The sequence below is a fragment of the Urtica dioica genome, chromosome 9 (genome assembly GCF_054948205.1).
Source record: "Urtica dioica subsp. dioica isolate 48M chromosome 9, U.dioica_male_clone48M_v1_H2, whole genome shotgun sequence".
Lineage (NCBI taxonomy): Eukaryota > Viridiplantae > Streptophyta > Magnoliopsida > Rosales > Urticaceae > Urtica > Urtica dioica.
The window spans coordinates 6166393-6186360 of NC_142764.1; the positions used below are offsets into that span (position 1 = coordinate 6166393).

Consider the following 19968-nt stretch of genomic DNA (forward strand, 5'->3'; position numbering starts at 1 on the left):
AATTTCATTTCATAAGAATTTTATTGAAAATTCTTAATGGGCTTTTCTTATGTTGTTATGAACAAATGAAGAAAAATCTAGAAGGCTTCTAGAAAGTCTTACACGCCCAAACCCAAGAGAAGAGAGACCAATTTTGTGCATTAATGTATCAAGATACATGCCAAAAAGAAAAAGAGGAAATGAATTTCCTATGTTGGGTAAGAGGGAATTCGGCCAAGAGAGTACCAAGCAAGGAATGGAACAAAAAGGGAAACAAATCCAAGGGCTTCTAGAAGCCTATTTGGCCGAGTGACTCTAAGGGAAGGAGAGCAATATTTGCTCATGAATATGTGATATTTAATGAAAGAGGAAACTACCTTATTGAAGGTAAAACCTCCTCTATAAATAGAGGCCTCATTCCCTTCATTCCATTCATTCAACATAAGTTAGAGATTGAGAGACTCTCTCTCTAGACATTGTTGGCCGCCCCTCTTCTCTCTCTTTCTAGTTTCTATTTTCGATTTTTCTTGTCTTGGCACCTAGGTCCTCACTCGACCTAGTCTTTAGCTCTGCGACTTTGAGACTCGTTCTTAAGTCGTAGTGTTTAAAAGTGCCCACTCACTGATTCCTTCTTTTCGAGTGATTTAGTGATAGAAACTTTCGTGGTTGCTCGAGGTGCCGAGGAAAGGAAGAGAGACGTGCTGCGAGGGGAGACGAGCGTTGCAAACTTTCCGAAAGCTTCTCCTAAGTTCAAGCTTCAAGAAAGGTTAGTAAATTCTTAGCTCATATTGGTTTTTAATTACATGTACTTGCACTTGTCTAGGTTAGTAAAAACTGTTTTACTTGTAAAAGAAAATTTTTAAAATTCCGCCGCTTACCGAAGCGTTAATTATTTTCTTAAACCCTAGATCGATTCCAACAAAGTTATCCATTAGTAAATCAATTTACTATAGAACACATTCACACTTTGCATACGGTTAGATCATACACTAGACTTTATATCTTCTTGATAATAAGTCCCCTATCACAGGTGTACATCCATTTGGTATCAAGACTAGTTGTACCACAACATGTTTCAATCTCATCACCACTAACTATAGTGTGATATCATTGAACATATTTTTAAGAACTTTTATTGACCTGTTTCCATTACTTGGTTATTGCATAGTAGATCCTTATTGGTCATGTTCATATTCAATATACACAGGACTCAAAGTTCTACTATATCTATAATAACTAAGTATCTCACTATTTGCAGAGATCATCGTGTTTTAAACATTTGTCAGATTTCTCGAAAATTTAGCATTGTCAAGGGACTAATGGCTAGCCCTTATAATGACAATGTCTTCAGCCTTATCAATCGAGCTATATACCTTATGTCAATAAGTATATTTGATAAAATATGGAAAGGGCTAGTTGTTTCTAAAAACTTAGGTTATGAAAACGGTCAGCTCAGTCAATTTCTTTATGTCAGTCGTTGACACGTGTTTAAGGAGTTACACATATCGATCATTCTTGCATTATCAATTTCATTCAATAAACTCTTAAGTACTATAGTACTTAGTTTATTTCATTCTTGTATTAACCTTTGTGAAGGTTTTAGTAGTTACACTACTTTGATCCATATCATAAGTTTTTCAGAACTTTATCCATTTCCAATTGGAACCCAATAAATTGGTTCGTGGTATCAGAAGAGCACCATCGTTTCCAATGTCTCTAATCAAGGGTTCAAATCCCATTTGTACCATTAAGCTTATTCAAGCTTGAACACATTCATTAACCATTTATAGATCTCTTCTAATCCATTAAGTTGAAGACTTATCTAGCAGATCTACTAAATTGGGTTTATCACATCTTTTAAGTTATTGTGATCTTCATGATCAAATCTTTCATAGAGTGAAAGACTTTGTTGATAGTATTGAGGTGACGAGAATCCTTGAAAGAATGCTCCCACTATTTCATGAACACTATTCATAAGGAAAATATCATTTTTCCTTAAGTTCTATTTATCGATTTTCGAACTATGTGGTAAGGTAATTTTCAATTAACTTTTCACTCAAATTATTTAATGATAGCAATACGTCATCATTAATGATGAGCTTGATCATGTGAAGGATGTTTCTATGCATTGAACAACAAGTGGCTAGATTCGGAACCTCCCACTTAATCGACGAACAACAGTGACTAGGATCCAATTAAAGATGCTCCCACTTAATAATTTAAAAAACATAGCGGCTAGGGTCCTTTAAAGGATGCTCCCACTCATTTAGAGAACTAGAGTAGCTAGGTTCCAATCAAGGAAGCTCCCACTCATTTGGTGAACTAGAGTAGCTAGGTTCCAATTAAGGAATCTTCCACTAAATTAGAGTAGCTATGTTCTAATTAAGGAAGCTCACTTATTTAATGAAGTAGAGAATCTAGGTTCCAATTAAGGTAGCTCTCACTCAATTAATGAAGTAAAGTAGCTAGGTTCCAATTAAGGAAGCTCTCACTAAATTAATGAAGTATTAGTGGCTAGGATAAAAAAAGCTCCCACTAACTCATCATCATCAGCAGTGACTTTTGTTGTGTTTCCTTATTACCTCTTATTCGCACAAATCATTGTTGAAACAAGGTAACTTTTCTTTAGCCGCTCTTAGAGCTCCAAAGACACTAGGACAAAAAAAGTCATCCGGTGCGACGACTGTCGCACCAAATACCTCAAAAGTTGCACCTAATAGTGTATTAGGTGCGAAAAAGTCGCACATAAAAGTCTGTCGCTAAAGGCATTAGGTGCGACAAGTCGCACCTAATAATCATACCTTTAGGTGCGACATTTTCAGGTGCGACATGTCGCACCTAATGCCCAAGCTATTTTCTTGCCAAATTTATAGAACTTGGCGGGTAAATTCATATCGGGTGCAACATTGTCGCACCTAATACTCTTCCCGCCACTATATTCGGTGCGACACATGTCGCACCGAATATGTTATTTTAATTAAAAAAAATTACAAAATTAGAAACTAGAAAATTAAATCAAAATTCATCTATAATTAAATAAAAATTAATTAACAAAATTCTAAATTAGAAATAATATTCTGAAAATAGAATTCTTAATTAAAAATACAAATTCATTCTAACAACAACGAAAAAATTAATTCCTAATTTTTTTTCCTATACAACTTATCGATAGTAGAATTCCCTCTACTGAATAAGTTGCCAGAACTTCGGGAAGCGCTTCCGCGTCCTCGTCCACCGCTGCCTGATGCGCTGCCGCTCGTTCCGCCGCTTCCGTAAGGATGATCTCGCAAGAAATCCATAGAACCAGGCGTAGAACCCGGCGTGGAACCTGGCGTCTGCTGATCAGTGCCACCTGGTTGCGGTGCAGGCGGAGGTTGGGGAGTCGTGGGAGGCTGGTTGTGCATCAGGGTGAGGAACGCGATCTGTTGCCGCATCTCCTGCAGCTCGGCTTGTTGGGCATCCATCTGAGCTCGCATCTCGGCAACCAATGGATCGGTTTGAGATGACGAACTTGACGAGCCTCTATCTAGCGCTTGGGCAACACCCAGTGATGACCTTGGGATCGAAGGCCCAAAACCGACTTCCCAGTCTCTCCATACTCCGAAAAAGTCGCGCATCGCGTACATCTCTGCATCTTCTTGGGAGATCACGGTGTTTCGCTCCTCCGCTTGCCGCAAAATATCTATCGTCTGGGCGGTGATTTGATCCTTCACAAAAAAAAACAAAAACTTATCAGATAAAAATAATTTACATAATTAAGTATAGTAAATAAAACAAATAACTTACAAATTGCGACTTCGCGAAGTCCATCGTCCACGATCCCTTAGCGTCATGGTGTTTTTCTGACCATATCGCTAAAGCCGAGCCGATACTCCCATCTTCCCTTCGCTGTAATTTTTCAACATTAAAATATGAATAACATATATATTGCATATTAATATTAAGCGACTTACGTTCCTCGAGCGATGACCAAAAAAACTAAGCGACCCTTGTCTCGCCTTCGTCTTCTTCTTCTTCGAATTTTCCCGGTTGCAGATAGACTTCGCCTGTGAGACATAAATTCGTTAAGTTCAATATTAAGAAATTCAAATAACCATCGGAAGTTCAACTCATACCTTATGCTCCGGAGAGTCGAACGTCTCTATTGCCTTGAACCAGGCTTCCTGGTTATAGCCTTCGGGAGTTTTGTTTCTAGCGAGATCCTTACTCCCGCAAAACGTCTTGAAGAAGAGCTACGACAACCTTAATTTCTGGCCACGGCGAATGATTGCCATATCAATCTTGTTGCGAATAGGATCTGCTGACACAAGCTCGCCAGTGTCGGGATGAGCCTAAACGAAGCGGTACTCGTTATGAATCGAGTTCGTAAGAGCCGCCACACTCTGCATAGGCACATGATTCCAGTCTAGGAGGTCGACTGGAATGGTACTCTTGATCAGGTTTCCTAATCGGTTTTGGAAAGTCCCGATCAACGGATTTTGCTCCCTGACGTCTTAGTAGAACGCCTGCTATGGCTGATCGTAGCGAACTATGTTCGCTCCAGGGGTCCCAACACCAGCTCTCGCATAAACGACGCCAGTCATTGGTCCCCGCTTCTTCCTTGGCATCTGCGGGGGGTCACGCTCTCCTCCTGATGGGTCCTGACCTGAAGTAGACATCCTGCAAAATGAATTATAGTTAGTATTATTACTATTTAATTAGTATTCGACGACTGTGGTTATTACGTGGTGTTAGTCATTCATCGTTGTCACTCGATGTAATGTTAGTATCGACATCAACATCGTCTCCGTCAAAAACGGCGCATGCCTCATCTTCTTCATCCACTTCTTCATCATCTTCAAGAACAGTAACAAGCTCGGTCGTAGTGGTTTCGTGTCGATGATTAAGACGGTCGATATTTGACAATTCTATTGTCAACGGAATCGATGCTGAAGTGGTCAGGTCAACTTCAGGAATGTCCCATATCCCTCGATGATTGCATTCCTGAACGATTTCCCATTCGCGACCCTTAACGAGATCTTGGATGTAAAACACTTGCTTCGCTTGAGTCACAAGTATAAACGGTGGATCCGTAAAATTCTATTTTTAACTTTCTTTTTAACAAATTCATATTATTATATCGTCGTCGTGTATTTCTAGACTTACCATTGTACATAACATATTGTGCTTTACCAATCACTGAATTATTTACACAATATTGATATATTGCACACACAAGTTTTGTCCGATTCAAAATATCATCCACGAAGTTCCTTAACTATTAGGCCGTTTCGCCGCATTTATCCGATGTAAAAATTAAGATTTCATCACAGTTTTTAGAAAGATTTCCAAGAGATAACCCCATCTTCCAAAGAAAATACATATCAACTAGTGTATTTTGAATCATGTATATCATATTTCCATCTCGCATCAGTGAGTTCTTCAATAACTTCATGTTATCTCGTATAGAGTATAACGTATAACATAATCAATAATGAAACGTAGATACATAAGTAAACGCTCACAATTTTCATTTTTAGTTTGTCTATTCAAAGGTCAAGTGACAGTTTTCACGATGAAACTCACACTACTTTCTCTTAATTATATTGCATTGCAGGATATTTTTTTAGGCCCATGAACTTTTCTATTTGTACAACCAAATTCTTAGTGTGGTTGTAGAGGTGTAAATTGTGAATATTTTTTGAAAGCTATCCGTTATTTGTGGATTTTGACTAGCTGAGATTGGGGTGCTTGCAATTTTTCCTCCTTTATTTCTTCCCTTTCTAGAATAGTTTTATTCATTCATGGGATCGTGTCTACAACTATTACTTCGTTCGTTGGTCCTTCGGCCGTCGATGTAGTCCTCGAATCCCATATATCTCATGGCTCAGGACATCAAATTTAGCCATGTGGTGGATTGCATCCTTCATACTATTGATTTAAAAAATTGTTAGTGGAATTCACCGATCATGGCTACTATATATGGCATCTAGATCGTCAAATAACTCCACCTTATTCAATTCATGAGTGAATCAAGAAATGTACATGTGCAGCGATTCGCCGCTCTCCTGACTTATGGACCACATGTACATCGTGATCTTCTTTTGAACATTACGAGGCTGCAAATCAGGTCAGAAAGTTCTCTTCAATCTCATCGAAGGAGCGGATCATCGCTGGTCACAAGCTATTAACCATTCTCTTACCATTTTGGCGAGAGTTTTGTTTTGTTTCGATTTTGAAGTATAGATGCGATTTGTCGTGTCTTTTTCTCGTGTCTATTTTATTTTCGAGAAGCAGACATACTTTTTATCATGTATAAAGCTTTATTTTGTCCAGTGTTAGCCATAGATGAAAGGAAGGGATTGTCAAACCGCTTGCTCATTTTGCAACCATACATCTGTCCTATTCAAATACCTACCTACTGTTTTTTATATCGGGAACTCACTACTATCTATTTCTCATTTCAAATACAATATTGTATTGAAAATTCCAACATCTCAGCAATATCCCTTGCATTTGCAATTACCGTGTCATTTCCCTCCTGTTTCACTGCAATCAGCTTTATCCTAAATTTTAAATGGTCAAGCGTGTGGATTTTATTATTATTAATTTCAATTTATATGTTTTACCAGCCTACGAATCGAAAATCTTCCTTTTTTATAAAGGTGGCCATGTACTTGTTTTCTGGCCCAAAAATAATATAAAGTTGGCAGCCCATTTTTTTTTCGCACATAAAATTATATTTATTGGATAACAGTAGTATACGTTCCAAGGTCTCCTCTTTGGTTTTTACCATCTTTTATATTTATTATCATATAGTACTTTTTCTCATTTTTTAACACTTTATCCTTATGAATGACAGTATTTAAAAGACGAAGTATTTTCTTTTGGACCTCGAAACATTATAGATTATTATTATTATTTATTATTATATATTGTGTACCATTATAAACCTCAACATCCATTTATCATGTTATCAAATTTGATTTTGATCAGAAAAATAACATTTATTTCCTTCGACTTCCAAACATTATAAAATTTTTATTATATGTGTAACATTGCAACCCTCAACAATTTATAAAAAAAATAACAATTTCAACTAGGATTGAAATTTGTTGTTTTATTAAAAAAAAAACTTATCCAATTTTATAGGTTTTTGCTTTGCTTAAAACATCCCTAAAACTCTAGTGAACATGATGAAAGAATCGTTAAATTAATCAATATACACCCTGGATGGTTTGCATTAAAGTTCAAGATACAGATTATCTAGAATGAGAGAGCATTCTGTCATCTAATAATATGGTGTTGACAGATAATATCTAGATCTATAAAGAGCTAGCTGGTAAAGGAATATGGTCTGTCTGGGAAGTGAACAACCCTGAACTTCTTAAATACCCTGGTAGAGGGAATAGAATTTCAACATTAGCATAGCTTCTTTTAAAAAGAAAAATTTATAATTGTCTGTATATCGAAGTCATGAGTAGGATAAGTTATTAACTAATGTTTTTACCTATTTTAAGCTCCTTAAGAACCTTCTCTAATAGTCCTTTTGTTTTATTGGCTCCGAAATCTAAATCTATATTTTATTACCTTGATTTACCGCCGTTTTATTCATTAAATAAACATTGAATATAGAGGCATGTAGGTACGTGTACACAAAATTAAATAAAAAATGGGGAAGACGAAACTTGTAGGCTAAGCAAGAAATATACGGCAGAATAATAAAGTCAAACGTACAATCCTAAGCCAGCTCTTCATTCTCCTCATACCACCTCAGTTTCTTATGCTTTAATTCACGAATTCAAGCCGCGTTGTGTTAACAAACGAAAGTTCAGAGGATCAACATCGATAACACCATAGAAATGATTAGCACAAACAGAAGAAGTGCACAAGTCAACGATAAATAATATATATGTATAATAATAATAATAAACTAATCCATCACGAAGTCCCTGAATACCCTAATTCCCTCCAGAAATTCAGCTGCTGATCACGTGAAATACAACATTCCCAAACATATTCATCGTATTTCATCTCCAACCTGTATCACATCGTATAATCCGCTGTACAAACACACACACGTATATATATATATATATATATATATATATATATATATATATATATATGTGGATAGAATGAGAGAGAGAGAGAGAGAGATTATTACTCAAAAAAATGGGCAGTCAAGCAATAACACTTGAGAATGTTTGGGCAAACTACATCAACAATAGTAGCAAAGAGGTAACAACAGCCTCATCAAAACTAGGGGGTGACACGTCAGCATGGGAAGAGCTTCCCAGGCTCGGGTGGCGGCCCGGGGTGGGCCCGCCTCCACGGGAGAGGAAGACGGAGGAGAGGCGCTACCGCGGGGTCCGGAGGCGGCCCTGGGGGAAGTACGCGGCAGAGATTAGGGACTCGAGGACAGGTGGCGGTGGGGCCCGCGTGTGGCTCGGGACGTTCGGGACGGCCGAGGAGGCTGCCATGGCGTACGACAAGGCGGCCCTTACAATCCGGGGCCCGGCCAAGGCCTCCCTCAACTTCCCTCTAGAGACCGTTGCCAAAGCCCTAGGGCTTGACCCTGATCATGATCCTTCTTCTTCTTTGTCTTGTTGTGGTGGTCCAATAGTTGCGAAGCGGGGATCAAGAGATTGGAAATCACTTGGTTATAAGGACGTTGATCACGATGATGCTTTCGATGATGATGATGGTTGTGACGAATTGATGAAGATTGTTAAGAAACCGAAGACTAGTTCTGTGGAAATATTTGAGTTCCAAGATTTGGGGAGTGATTATTTGGATAGTTTGTTGGCCTCTTTGTAATTCAATTTATTTATTGAATATTTACATATAGGACTATCATATATATATATATATATATACATATATATTCGTGAACGTAGAAAAATAAAAATAAAAAAACATTATTCATGTATTAGTATAGATCAATATTATATATAATTTTATGGATGTGCGATCGGTTGATGTACCTTTCTTGTAAAAATACTAATCTAAATATTTGCTTCCAAATTCTTTTTAGCTAAAATAATTTAGAATTGTATTGAGAACTTCGTATTCCTCAATCTCGGACGATTTTTTTAAAGAACATAGTATCCAATTAAAACCGACCTTTAAGAAGGTAAAAGTTGTCCCACACTAAAATTCTTTCTAGTCTCAGATATAATATGAGTGTCGGATACAATGAAAAATTAGTGTACGCGATAATACGACACATTAGATAGAAAATATAAGGGTTATTTGAATAAATAGATGATTAAAAATTAAGGATATGTAAAATAGCTAAAATTTAGTTAAAATTAGAGGAATTTTCAAAATGTGTAGTAATCAAATTTCAAAAACAAAATTTAACTTAGGATTAATATTTTTTAAAGTTATAAATTGTTTATAATAAACAAAAAAATAAATAGTTAAATAAGCCACCGAAAGTCTAAGAATTGCTAGTCAAACTTTTTGTAATATTTTTTTGTAAATAATCACCTCTATTTATTTGCGGCACTCAAAAAGAAAAAAAATACCCAAAAACATTCCCGCATGTTTTTGGTTTTTTTTGTCTTTTTGAATACCGTAAATAAATTGAGGTGTCTATTTACAGAAAATTAACAAAAGGTTGGTTATTATACAAAACGCTATAAGTCAAATGGCTATATAGCTATGTCAAAATATTTAATCTTGGTGTCAAAAAGAAATTGACAACGTAACTTTGGCTACTTTGTTGAAAATTTGAAACTTGGGCTATTTTGCTAATCAATTAGTTTCAAATTGTTATTTTGAATTTATTTTTCAAAATATAAAATTGTGCGCAAAAGTAAATGACATGAAAAATAATAACTCAGTTCAATATAACATCACCTACTATGGAGGGCTGTTATCCCAAGTGAAAATGAAATTCACTATATAAAAAATAGTCAATAGTACCTGTTAATGCCTGAAAATGGATCAACGCGAAAACCGGCTTGTGGTTCGGTCTAGGGCCGGATCCTATGATCGCGCGGTGATCGAACGGGGAAGTTGTCTCGGCACTCACTAGTACAAAAATGGGCTTCGAAATAATGGATTTGTAAACAATGTTTTGGATTTATAGAGTACATTCTGTGTGTTTCGAACAATGATTTGTGAAAATATGTGTTTTAAGTTATATGGGTTTATTTAGTACTTCTTTTTTTTTTTTTTTTTTTTTGTAATTTCGCATCCATGCCCTCTAAATGTATGGGTGGTGAAACATTGACCCTTTTGATTCTTATTGTTTTTTTAATTGACGATTTGCTCCTGAACTCTAGTTTATTCAAATAGTGATATGCTCAGTCTAAGATTTCAGTTTTGCTTATGTTCAAATGATTAGTGGAATTTTTATTTTTGTTTATCAGACTTGAGTTCAACTGAAAATTGTTTTTTGTGTGGTACTGGCTATTTTTTTTGTTTTTAATTCGAACTTCTTTTGTTGAATTAGGAGCCATATGTGGAAGAGGTTGAAGCTCGGGTGTCGCGTCAAAAGAAGAAAAAAAAAAGAGCCAACCTCATGAACGTAAAGATTGAAAGTCGCCTCGCACACCTCAGCGTTTGCCAAATTTCACTGATGAGGTATATATGGTAATAACAAATAGATATACATAAATTCACATGTATATACCTAATAATCCTGTTTTTATGTAGGAACTTGAACTTTGTATAAGTCATGCAAAAAGCATATCCCCGCATCCCCCACCGCAAAATCCGAAGGCGATGAGGCCAAGCAATCATGTTCCTCCATGTATACCTGAACCATACGTACCATCTCCGGTTCATGAAACACCAAGCCGTACAAAATCATTGTCGGTAAGCAAATTTTTATTAATGAATTTTGTTTTGTCGAGATCTTGCTGTGTTTCCCCTAAATGTTTAAGAGAGTTAGCATATTATATGTTTTTAAAAACACAAACAGAATATGATATTACATATAACACATAATAGTCTTTTATATCTGTTATTTGAATTTAGGCAGCTAATGTTAGAATGCATGACGAATTACAGTTCGTATTTAATTTCGGAAAACAGTCCGGCCAACTTAATTTATCAATAATTTTAAAGCAATCATAAAAGCTGTATATTTAATTGGAGAATGTGTGAAGATTTTCAAATGTTGTTTGGATAGGTTCATATTTGCCATTAAATGTTATAGTTTATATAGTTATAGTGGGAAAAAACTAATGTGTCATAATTTTAGTTTTGGTCAAAGTGCTTAATGATTTAAGATTCTGAGAAGTTAATTTTTTGTATGTCATGTTTTCCAGAAATACTTGTATGGATATAAATTTTTTAAATGATTGCACATGCTAGAAATAAAATTATTCAAGGACAAAATAAAATTGCTTTTTATTATATGGGAGATCACTTAAAGAAGTTCGATATTGAGTAGAAAAGTGTGGTTTCAGGCTGCAAAAAAATGTGAAGAAGACAGAGAAGAGAAAGGAGAGGGTGAAACTCATTGCTGCTATTTTCGCCGTATCCAAGCTCCGAAGGCACAATTACAGTGCGGTGTGAATCTAAAGCTGTTTTTTTTTTTTTTACTTTTTTTTGCTTGAAACCAGACTCATTGCTACTGTTTTTTTTTTAATTTTTTTTGCTTGAAACCAGACTCATTGCTACTATTTTTTTTTTGTGCGTACGTATTTGGAATCAATTGCTATAGGTTTTTATTGGCAAATCGAAATTATTTATCAATTAAAAAAAAAGATTACCTAAGCCATCACCTGAAAAACAAGTGACGTTCAGCTCTATAGCATCACTTTTTATTGCCTAAGCCATCACCAGAAAAACAAGTGACGCCCAACTCTATAACATCACTTTTTAAATAAAGCATCACTTGAAAAACAAGTGACGCAAAACTCTATACCATCACTTTTCAACAAGCGACGCCTCACCCAATCCAGCGCCAAATCCAACGTGGATCCACGTGGAACGTCGCTTCTAAATAAGTGACGCTTTAGAGCAAGAGCGTCGGCCGATATAACGGCACACCAAAAGTGACGCAAATCTCCTATAGCGTCACTTTTTGAGCGCCGTAAATGACCCGTTATGTTGTAGTGACTTGTCGCCCCGCCGTGCCGGAAAGGAGTTTCCGACGACTCTTTACCTGAAAAGGAGATAAACGTGAGCTAAAGAACCCCGGAGGGGTTTCCTCCGGCGGGCACTCCGATGCTCAACATTAGTCCAGGTGTTTTGCTTCAATGTTCTAGAGAGAGAAGCTCTAATGAGAGAGAAACAAAGGTTTTGTAAGTGTGAGCAAACTTACCTCCAAATGAGGAGATTGTGGGTATTTATAGGGGTGTGATACGTTGGGGTAAGATCGTCATTTACTCGAATCCTTCTTTTAGATACGGGGTAGAGGCCAACCTTCTGTCACCATGAGGGTAGAGGCCGACCCCGGTCTCCGAGGCTGGATGAGGGTAGAGGTCGACCCTCGTCGCTATGAGGGTGGAGGTCGACCCTGGTCTCCGAGGCTGGACGGGGGTAGAGGTCGGCCCTCGTTGCTATGAGGGTTGAGGGTCAACCCTGGTCTCCGAGGTTGGACAGGGGTAGAAGTCGCCCCTGGTCTCCGAGGCTGGACGGGGGTAGAGGTCAACCCTCGTCACTGTGATGAGGGTAGGGGTCAACCCTCGTCGCTATAAGGGTGGAGGTCGACCCTGGTCTCCGAGGCTGGATGAGGGTACAGGTCGACCCTCGTCGCTGTGAGGGTAGGGGTCGACCCCGGTCTCTGAGGCTGGACGATGGTAGAGGTCGACCTTCGTTGTCGGGGTGGAATGAGGGTGGAAGTTGACCCTTGTCGCTAATGCTGGATGTCATGGAGGCATGAGTCGACCTTTGACGTCAGGACGAGAGGGGTGTCCCCTTGGGGGCGAGCCTGGCTTGTCTTAATTCCGGGCTCTACTCATTGGACCGGGCTCGCCACGCTTTCTCGTTTAGGTTGGGTTTTAATGTTTTTGGATGGGGAAAAATCCCACATAACAGTACCCGTGATTTTCAACTCAAGCAATCCCCTTGAGTATGAGCTCCCTTCACTTTCACTCTCAAACACTCCCCAAGCTTTTGGTAATCTTCAATATAAACGATCGCGAATGTTCAATCACGAAAGACTAAAATTTAAACAAGACTCCAACACTTTATGAATTAAGAATAGCATCTAGACAAAATCACTACATATACGACATACTTAGTTTCCCAGTCCACTTGTCTTGCACGTCTAAGAATCCTACTTATGTGAAGGAAAAATATCAACAGTATCCCTAATGTTTAATCGAAATGCGTGGTTTAATATCACACATTTCCCCTCAGTTTTATGTAAATGATATATAACTCTCATAAAAGTAGGTTATATTGCAAATACCACCATTTCGTTAATTCAAAAAAATAAACTCCCCAAAATGCCATTTAGGGAGGCACAAAAAACCGGTAAAATCGTAAGCCGGACCATTCGTTTTTACACCATTGGTCTGTTTTTAAACGGTTTAAAATTTCACCGGTCCGGTTTGAACTTTTAAACGGTCCGGTCCGGTCTAAATATTTTAAACCATGGTTTAGACCGGATCGGACAGGTTAGTATTTAAATAAAAGTTCAAGAAAAAGATATGTCTAAAAAACTCATGTCTAAGACAGTCCGGTCGAAAACAGTCCAAAACGGTCTAAGAGAGAACGAGACTGGTTACTATTTAAGATAAAAAGGTTAAAATAAAAAGGTCTGGTTTAAAATAGTCTAAAAAGGTCTAACAGTCCAAAACGGCCACCTCAAATGGTCTAAACGGTCAATAACGGTTTAAAGCTTAAACCAGAATGAACCGGACCATTTAAACCGGTTTTGGTCCGGTTCGATTTTTTTTCTTATTTGGTCTGGTCCAGTTTAATTTTTTTAACCGTTTAAATAGGTCTGGTTAGATTTTCTAACCAGTTTTTTAGACCGGACCGTGAACTCCTAATGTCCTTAATGAAATAACTCTTTATTTTCTATTATATATAATTGAAAAAAATCTTTCTTTATAAAAAATTAGGGAATTTTTTTTATAAAGATAGGTTTTGATATTATTTTTATAAAATAGTAAATAAATATTTATTTTAGTAAAGGTATTTTGGGAAGTTAAATTTTAAATTTTTTTATTTTTTGTGAAAAATAAACGAAAAGGCCGGTATTTGAGATACAACATATTTTTAGGAAAAAATATGTATCATTTATATTAAACTTAGGAGATTTATGATATTTCTTATAGCTAAAAAAGATACATTGCGCATTTCGATTAGACTCAAGGGATATTGTTGATATTTTCCCTTGTGTGGATGAATGCGTCAAAGAACACTTAAGGCAAAAGTATTCTTTTATAGTGGTCAACACATCTTGAGTTTGAATTAGGGTTTTCCGTAACCATTCAAGCAGAAAAAATATACGTAAAAGATCTTTTGCTAACAATCCTGGAGAAACAGTAAACTTTAGGAAAAGGGTCCATTAGGATAATAGCTCATTTAAGCATTTGGCATTGTTAAATAGCCAACGTTTGGTATATGAAAGTGGCTATTTACCTAAGATTTTACGTCTGAGAGTGACTATTTACCTAATATTACCAAACGTTGGCTATTTAGCAATGTCAAATATTTAAGTTGACTATTTTCCTAATGGTTAAAATAAATGTAAAAAAAAAATTATACACCGTAATCGTTTTGTTGGGAGTCGTTTGCGACCAATGCGATCGTGCTCGATCATTGATCGTGAAGATGGAAAGCTAGCTGGCCATGGAGCGCAAGCCTTCTTAATGAGAGACCCGTACGGTGGAAGTCTTCCGCATCGAGGTGCAGGACCATAGGCGTCAGTTGAACACTCGAACAGAAGAGGTGGAGATCATGCAAACACAACTCATGACGAGCGAGGTCATGCAAACCCAACTCATGATGAGCGAGGCTACATGTGTTTGGGCGGAGCGCGAGCGCAACTATTTAGCGGAGGAGGTGTCTCGGCTTGCCCAGGAGAAGGCTGAAGCGATGCAACTTGCATTTGACATGCAGGACGACTTTGACATCGAATCTAGAAGGCACGGCGTGCCACAACGGTAGAGTGTCGGGAGACCATCATGGCCGAGAATTTCTCTCGGGGGGTGACGTTCACCTTCTTTAACTGCTTGTTCCGGCCGCTCGACGAAGCTGATCCTACTCTAGACCCTTAGGGTAGCCACGATAATGAACCTGTCAACTTTGAATAGTTGGTTTTTTTTTTTTTGCGCAAGTGTTTAGCGCGCTGCTTTACTTAGGAATTTTTTTTTTAGCGCACTTCTCTTAGCGCTTGCTTTTTAGGAGTTTTCCCTTTTCAGCGCATTTAACTTAGCGCTTGCTTTGTAGGAACCTATGAGCAGATGCTCTTTTAATTTATGAGATGTCTTTTCTTTTCCTGTTGGAATGGTACCTCTTTGTTGACCTCTGAACAAGTCTGCTCATTTTGGTTATTAAATGTTTGCTCTTATTCCGAATAGTCGTGTCGGTTGGCAAGTTTCCTTGCCCATTCTTTTGACAAGTCTTCCATTCTCAGCGGGGTTCGACCTTATTCTCCTAGCAATCGCATTGTCATTTAGGTGAGTCCGTCTTTGCACTGATTAGGTCTTAGAAGTCTCTTTTTAGCGATATTTGTATGTATGACGTCTTTGAATGCGTTGTGAGAGACGGCTTTTATGTGCCTCATGGGCCATCTTGGAGAGCGCCAAGTATAGAGACTTAGGTGTGTCATGAGACACGACTTTGATGCGTCTCGTGGGGAGTCTTGGGGTGCGCCAAGTATGGCGAATTAGGTGCGTCGTGAGAGATGACTTTGATGCGCCTCGTGGGGTGTCTTGAAGAGCATTGTTGGTGATTATGCACCAATAGAACCATGCAGAAATTAATTACACTAACAAGAGCTAATTAACATTGATTATATAACAAGATCTAGATTTTCATTAATTAATATTAAGCATGAGAACAATATAAAGCAACTGAATTAAAGAGAAGAGTCATTAGAAAACTTATGGATTTCTCCTTAGCTACAGAAACTTTAATCAAGCTCTTCAAGATCCCGTTCTGAGCTCCAATAACTCAATCTTCTAGATTTAGCTCCTACGATCAGAACTCCGGGTATTCTCGTGGTGATGCTTGATGATGGCACCTTAGTCTTCCGAAACGTAATCTCCGAAACGAATAAGATGAAAGTGTGGGCACACTCTGAATCTCACAACGACTCTGATATATTATTTCATATCGTACCGTGTTTATGAAAATGGAATCATGGAACTCCGAGGGAGAATGAGAGAGAGAATTTTGTCCAACACATGGGAGTTGGTCGAAATTTTTAGCTATCAATTTCTGTGTTTTTTGCTTTCCCTTAGACCGATATTTATAGTGGTAGAAAAGAGATATTCTAGGAATCTCCTAGATATATTTTATTCTCCTTTATTCTTTCATATTTTGTAGTTAAGCATGAACCGTTGGATCTTGACTACAAATCCTACGTTTTTCTCTTATCCGTCATATCATAATCTAGGATATTATATTTCCTTATTTTTCTCATATATTTGAGAAATCTAGATATTTTAGAATAATGAGGACAATATCTTATTTCCTTATTTAATGGAGAGAATATGTCTACCATTATTATTCTCCTAGATATTAGAAAATTAATTATGAGAGAGAATAAAGGAAAATATTTAATTTTCTTATTCAAGTGAGAAAGAATATATCAACTATTATTATTCTCTCTCTTATGTAATTAGTTACCTGATTTTTTTTTCCATAAATCTAGCAACTAAATAAAGAGAGATATTGGGTATTTTCTACCCAAAGTAGGCGCCCATGGTGACTGGTAATGGGCCAAGGAATTTCAACTTTTACAGTGTCCATTTGGCCCAAATTAAAAATTCAATTAATTATTTACTTGATCCAACAATAAATAATTAATTCAACAATAAATATTTAATTCGGGAAATGGACGAATTTCCAAATGAATGCTTTATACAATTTACATCTGTGAGATTGTAATAATAATATTCATTATTACCAGAGAGTTCTTATCCTCTTTCTTAGAGCCGAATCGGGGACTATGAATCTAGTAATAGAAGCTTAGCAAATCCGATGAAAAAGACAAAAAAAATCCTTTCTCTTTTTCCATCAATTCGTCTAATCTTGGTCAAATACTCCACTATGTAAGCCAAGAATGAACCCTCCTTTAAACTAGAATTATATTTACTCATCGTGACGACTGTCCACTGATATAGTCACTTCGTGATCAAGATCCTCAAGGTACAACCCGTATCGAGAAAGGTCAAATATATTCCCTATGCACCGTTGCTTCCTGATAGGTACGTTAATCACGCGTAAAACTCCTATTTCCCGAACCAAAAACCGACGAGTCCTCAAGTATTTTAATGGTTTTTAGTAGGTTTTTGAGTAGTTTCAGGTTCCGAGGAGTAATAGAGCGTCGCGTATACAATCAATATCGTGGAAAGAGGACGGGATTTTGAGACAAAACGGTCGAAATAGAGTCAAAAAGAGACAAGCAAGAAATTGGCGACAACCGCGCGCCGCGCGCATCACTTTGCGCGCCGCGCGATGGCAGACTTCGAGACCGCGCGCCGCGCATACTGGGAGCGCAAATCGTGAAAATGCACAGAGTCTTATGCGCGCTCCGCGCATAACCTGGAGTTCGGACCGCGCGCCGCGCATAGTCGACAGCGCGCCGCGCCCTCCTTCGGGTTTTGACGGACTTACTTTCCGTTTTTGATGTTTTTGGGCGAATTAAGCCATTCCAAAGGCCCAATATGCTCCGAAAATCACCCATTGACCTATATATTAGACTCTAAGCTCTGAAAAACACATCTTCCCTTTTGTTTTTAGTTTCTATTTTATTGTTTGGTTGTTCTAGAGAGCTTTTGAAATAGGAAAACAGCGTTCTTCAACGGAATTGACAACCCGACGAGTTCTCCTTCTCCGAATTCAATCGTTCTTCTTTCTTCCCTTTCTTTTATTTATTTTATTACTCTAAATTACTGTTGAACATCAATTTTATTTAATATGAATTATGTGTTGGTTTCAATCTTTATTTTAGTGCTTTTAATTATTCTGTTATGTTTAGCGTTGATTATGAATTCCATTAGAGGCTAAGTTTCTTTTGGGGTTGCGATGTAGCCGGGATTGATAATGGTTGGGGGGCTCGTTAGGGTTAGATAATCATTGTTTCCTTCATTATTATGGATTGCTTGATATGAATTGTTCGTTATGCTTTCTAGTGCTTGATCACCATTAGAACTGTTATCTAGGATTGTTTAGCTACTCGAGAGAGAGTAAATAATCGTGCTTTTGTTCATGTCATCATAGTTGATCCTAGGTTAGAAAATCTAGGCAATTTATGTAATCGTTTGAACTCTTATTTCATTGCGTGTGATTGTTTTAATAGGATTAGATGCCGAGAGGACAATAATCCGTCAATTGCATAGGTTTGCTAGAACACTCGAAAGAGGCTAGTGAATAAGTTTGATAGAGTGAGATTAGCATCCATAGGAGTAGATTTTGTTGTTCGAGCCCGAAACCCCCGTCCTAGTTAGTTCCGGTGAAATCGTGACCCCTACTTTCTCTTCTTGCAAAACTCGTATTTAACTCTCTGCTTTAGTTTTATTATTGCTTTTGTTACAACCATCTTCTTAATTTTACTTGGAATTAATTAGCATCAAGTTTTAGAAAATCGCTAGAGTAACTAGTCTATGTGGGATCGATATCTGTTACTTACGTAACACTATTACTTGTTCGATACGTCCGCTTGCATGCTAGTTATAAAAATATCAGAACAAGTTTTTGGCGCCGTTGCCGGGGAATAGTCTACAATGGCGATCGGATTTGCTTGCTCTTGCTATTTAATTTCTTAACTTTTGTTTCCTAACTTTTTGTGTCACTTTCTTGCTTTTGAAGGTGTATGCGAAAAGACGGGTCATCAACTCTCGTTCCAATCAACCCTGAGATCGAAAAATTTTGCAGAAAAAATCGAAAAGAATCAAAGGAACGAGCAATGGAAGAGAACAGGAACAACGCCGAGGAGCCCAAGACCCTGTTCCAATACGGGCTGCCGCCGACCGATGCCACACAATCGGCCATTGTTCTTCCGGTACTTGCGGGTAATCAGAATTTCGAAACCAAGACCGGCGTGATCCATATGGTGCAACAATCCCAATTTTCGGGATCACCGGCCGAAGACCCGCAAGACCATCTCACCAACTTCGTCGAGATCAACAACACGTTCAAGCTCTACAACGTGACCGACGAAGCCATCCGCCTTCGCCTCTTCCCGTTTTCACTACGGGACCGAGCCAAGACGTGGTTCAACTCCCTCCCGCCGGGTTCCACCACCTCGTGGGCCGACCTGCGCGTCAAATTCATCTCAAAGTTCTTCCCGTTCGAGAAGATGCACAAGAGACGCAACGAGATCCATTCGTTTTCCCAGTTCGAGGGTGAGTCTTTATTTGAAGCTTGGGGACGCTTCAAGGAGCTGCAGCGGAAGTGTCCTAACCATGGCATCGAAGGGTGGATGATGGTGCAAATCTTCTACGGCGGCCTTTCTCCTTCATCGCGCACCCTCGTCAACTCCGCCGCAGGGGGATCTTTCTTCCAAAAGACCGAGGAAGAAGCTCATGCCATCCTCGAGGAGCTCGCGTACAACAACGACCAATGTCATTCCGAGCGAAGAATTCAGAAGCGCGAGCCAGTCACGCCCGAGATGGAATTGATAAAAGCTCTCGCAGCACAGGTGGCCGACCTCACCAAAACGCTCCACGAGCAGAAAGCTACAGTTCATGCTATCCAAGCCCCCGCCCCCGAGTCGTGCTTCTGGTGTGCCGGCCCTCATTCTAGCGATGAGTGCGCGCAAGGGAACAAGGGCCAACAAGCAAGCTTCATCAACAATCGGCCGCCCTACAATCAAGGCCCGATGACCAACTATCAGAATGAAGGATGGCGCGGTCCCCAGAA

At 38.3% G+C, this 19968-nt stretch overlaps 1 protein-coding gene and 1 non-coding gene across 2 annotated transcripts; one reads left to right on the forward strand and one right to left on the reverse strand.

The window, feature by feature from the left end:
- The first annotated feature begins 8117 nt into the window (after window positions 1–8117).
- LOC149384697 (ethylene-responsive transcription factor ERF091-like) lies at window positions 8118–8778 on the forward strand. The gene has a single exon (XM_089626132.1). It carries the CDS (start codon window positions 8134–8136, stop codon window positions 8776–8778), a length of 645 nt encoding a protein of 214 aa, XP_089482258.1. The 5' UTR covers window positions 8118–8133.
- Window positions 8779–19414: 10636 nt separating this feature from the next.
- Window positions 19415–19518, reverse strand: LOC149384698 (small nucleolar RNA R71). Its single transcript, XR_016301536.1, has one exon. It is a non-coding gene; the product is annotated as a small nucleolar RNA R71 (small nucleolar RNA).
- Between the last annotated feature and the right edge of the window lie 450 nt (window positions 19519–19968).

Bases quoted from the DNA above. Each gene is read 5' to 3' on its own strand.
- LOC149384697 (XM_089626132.1), top strand. From the start codon at position 8,134: ATGGGCAGTCAAGCAATAACACTTGAGAATGTTTGGGCAAACTACATC.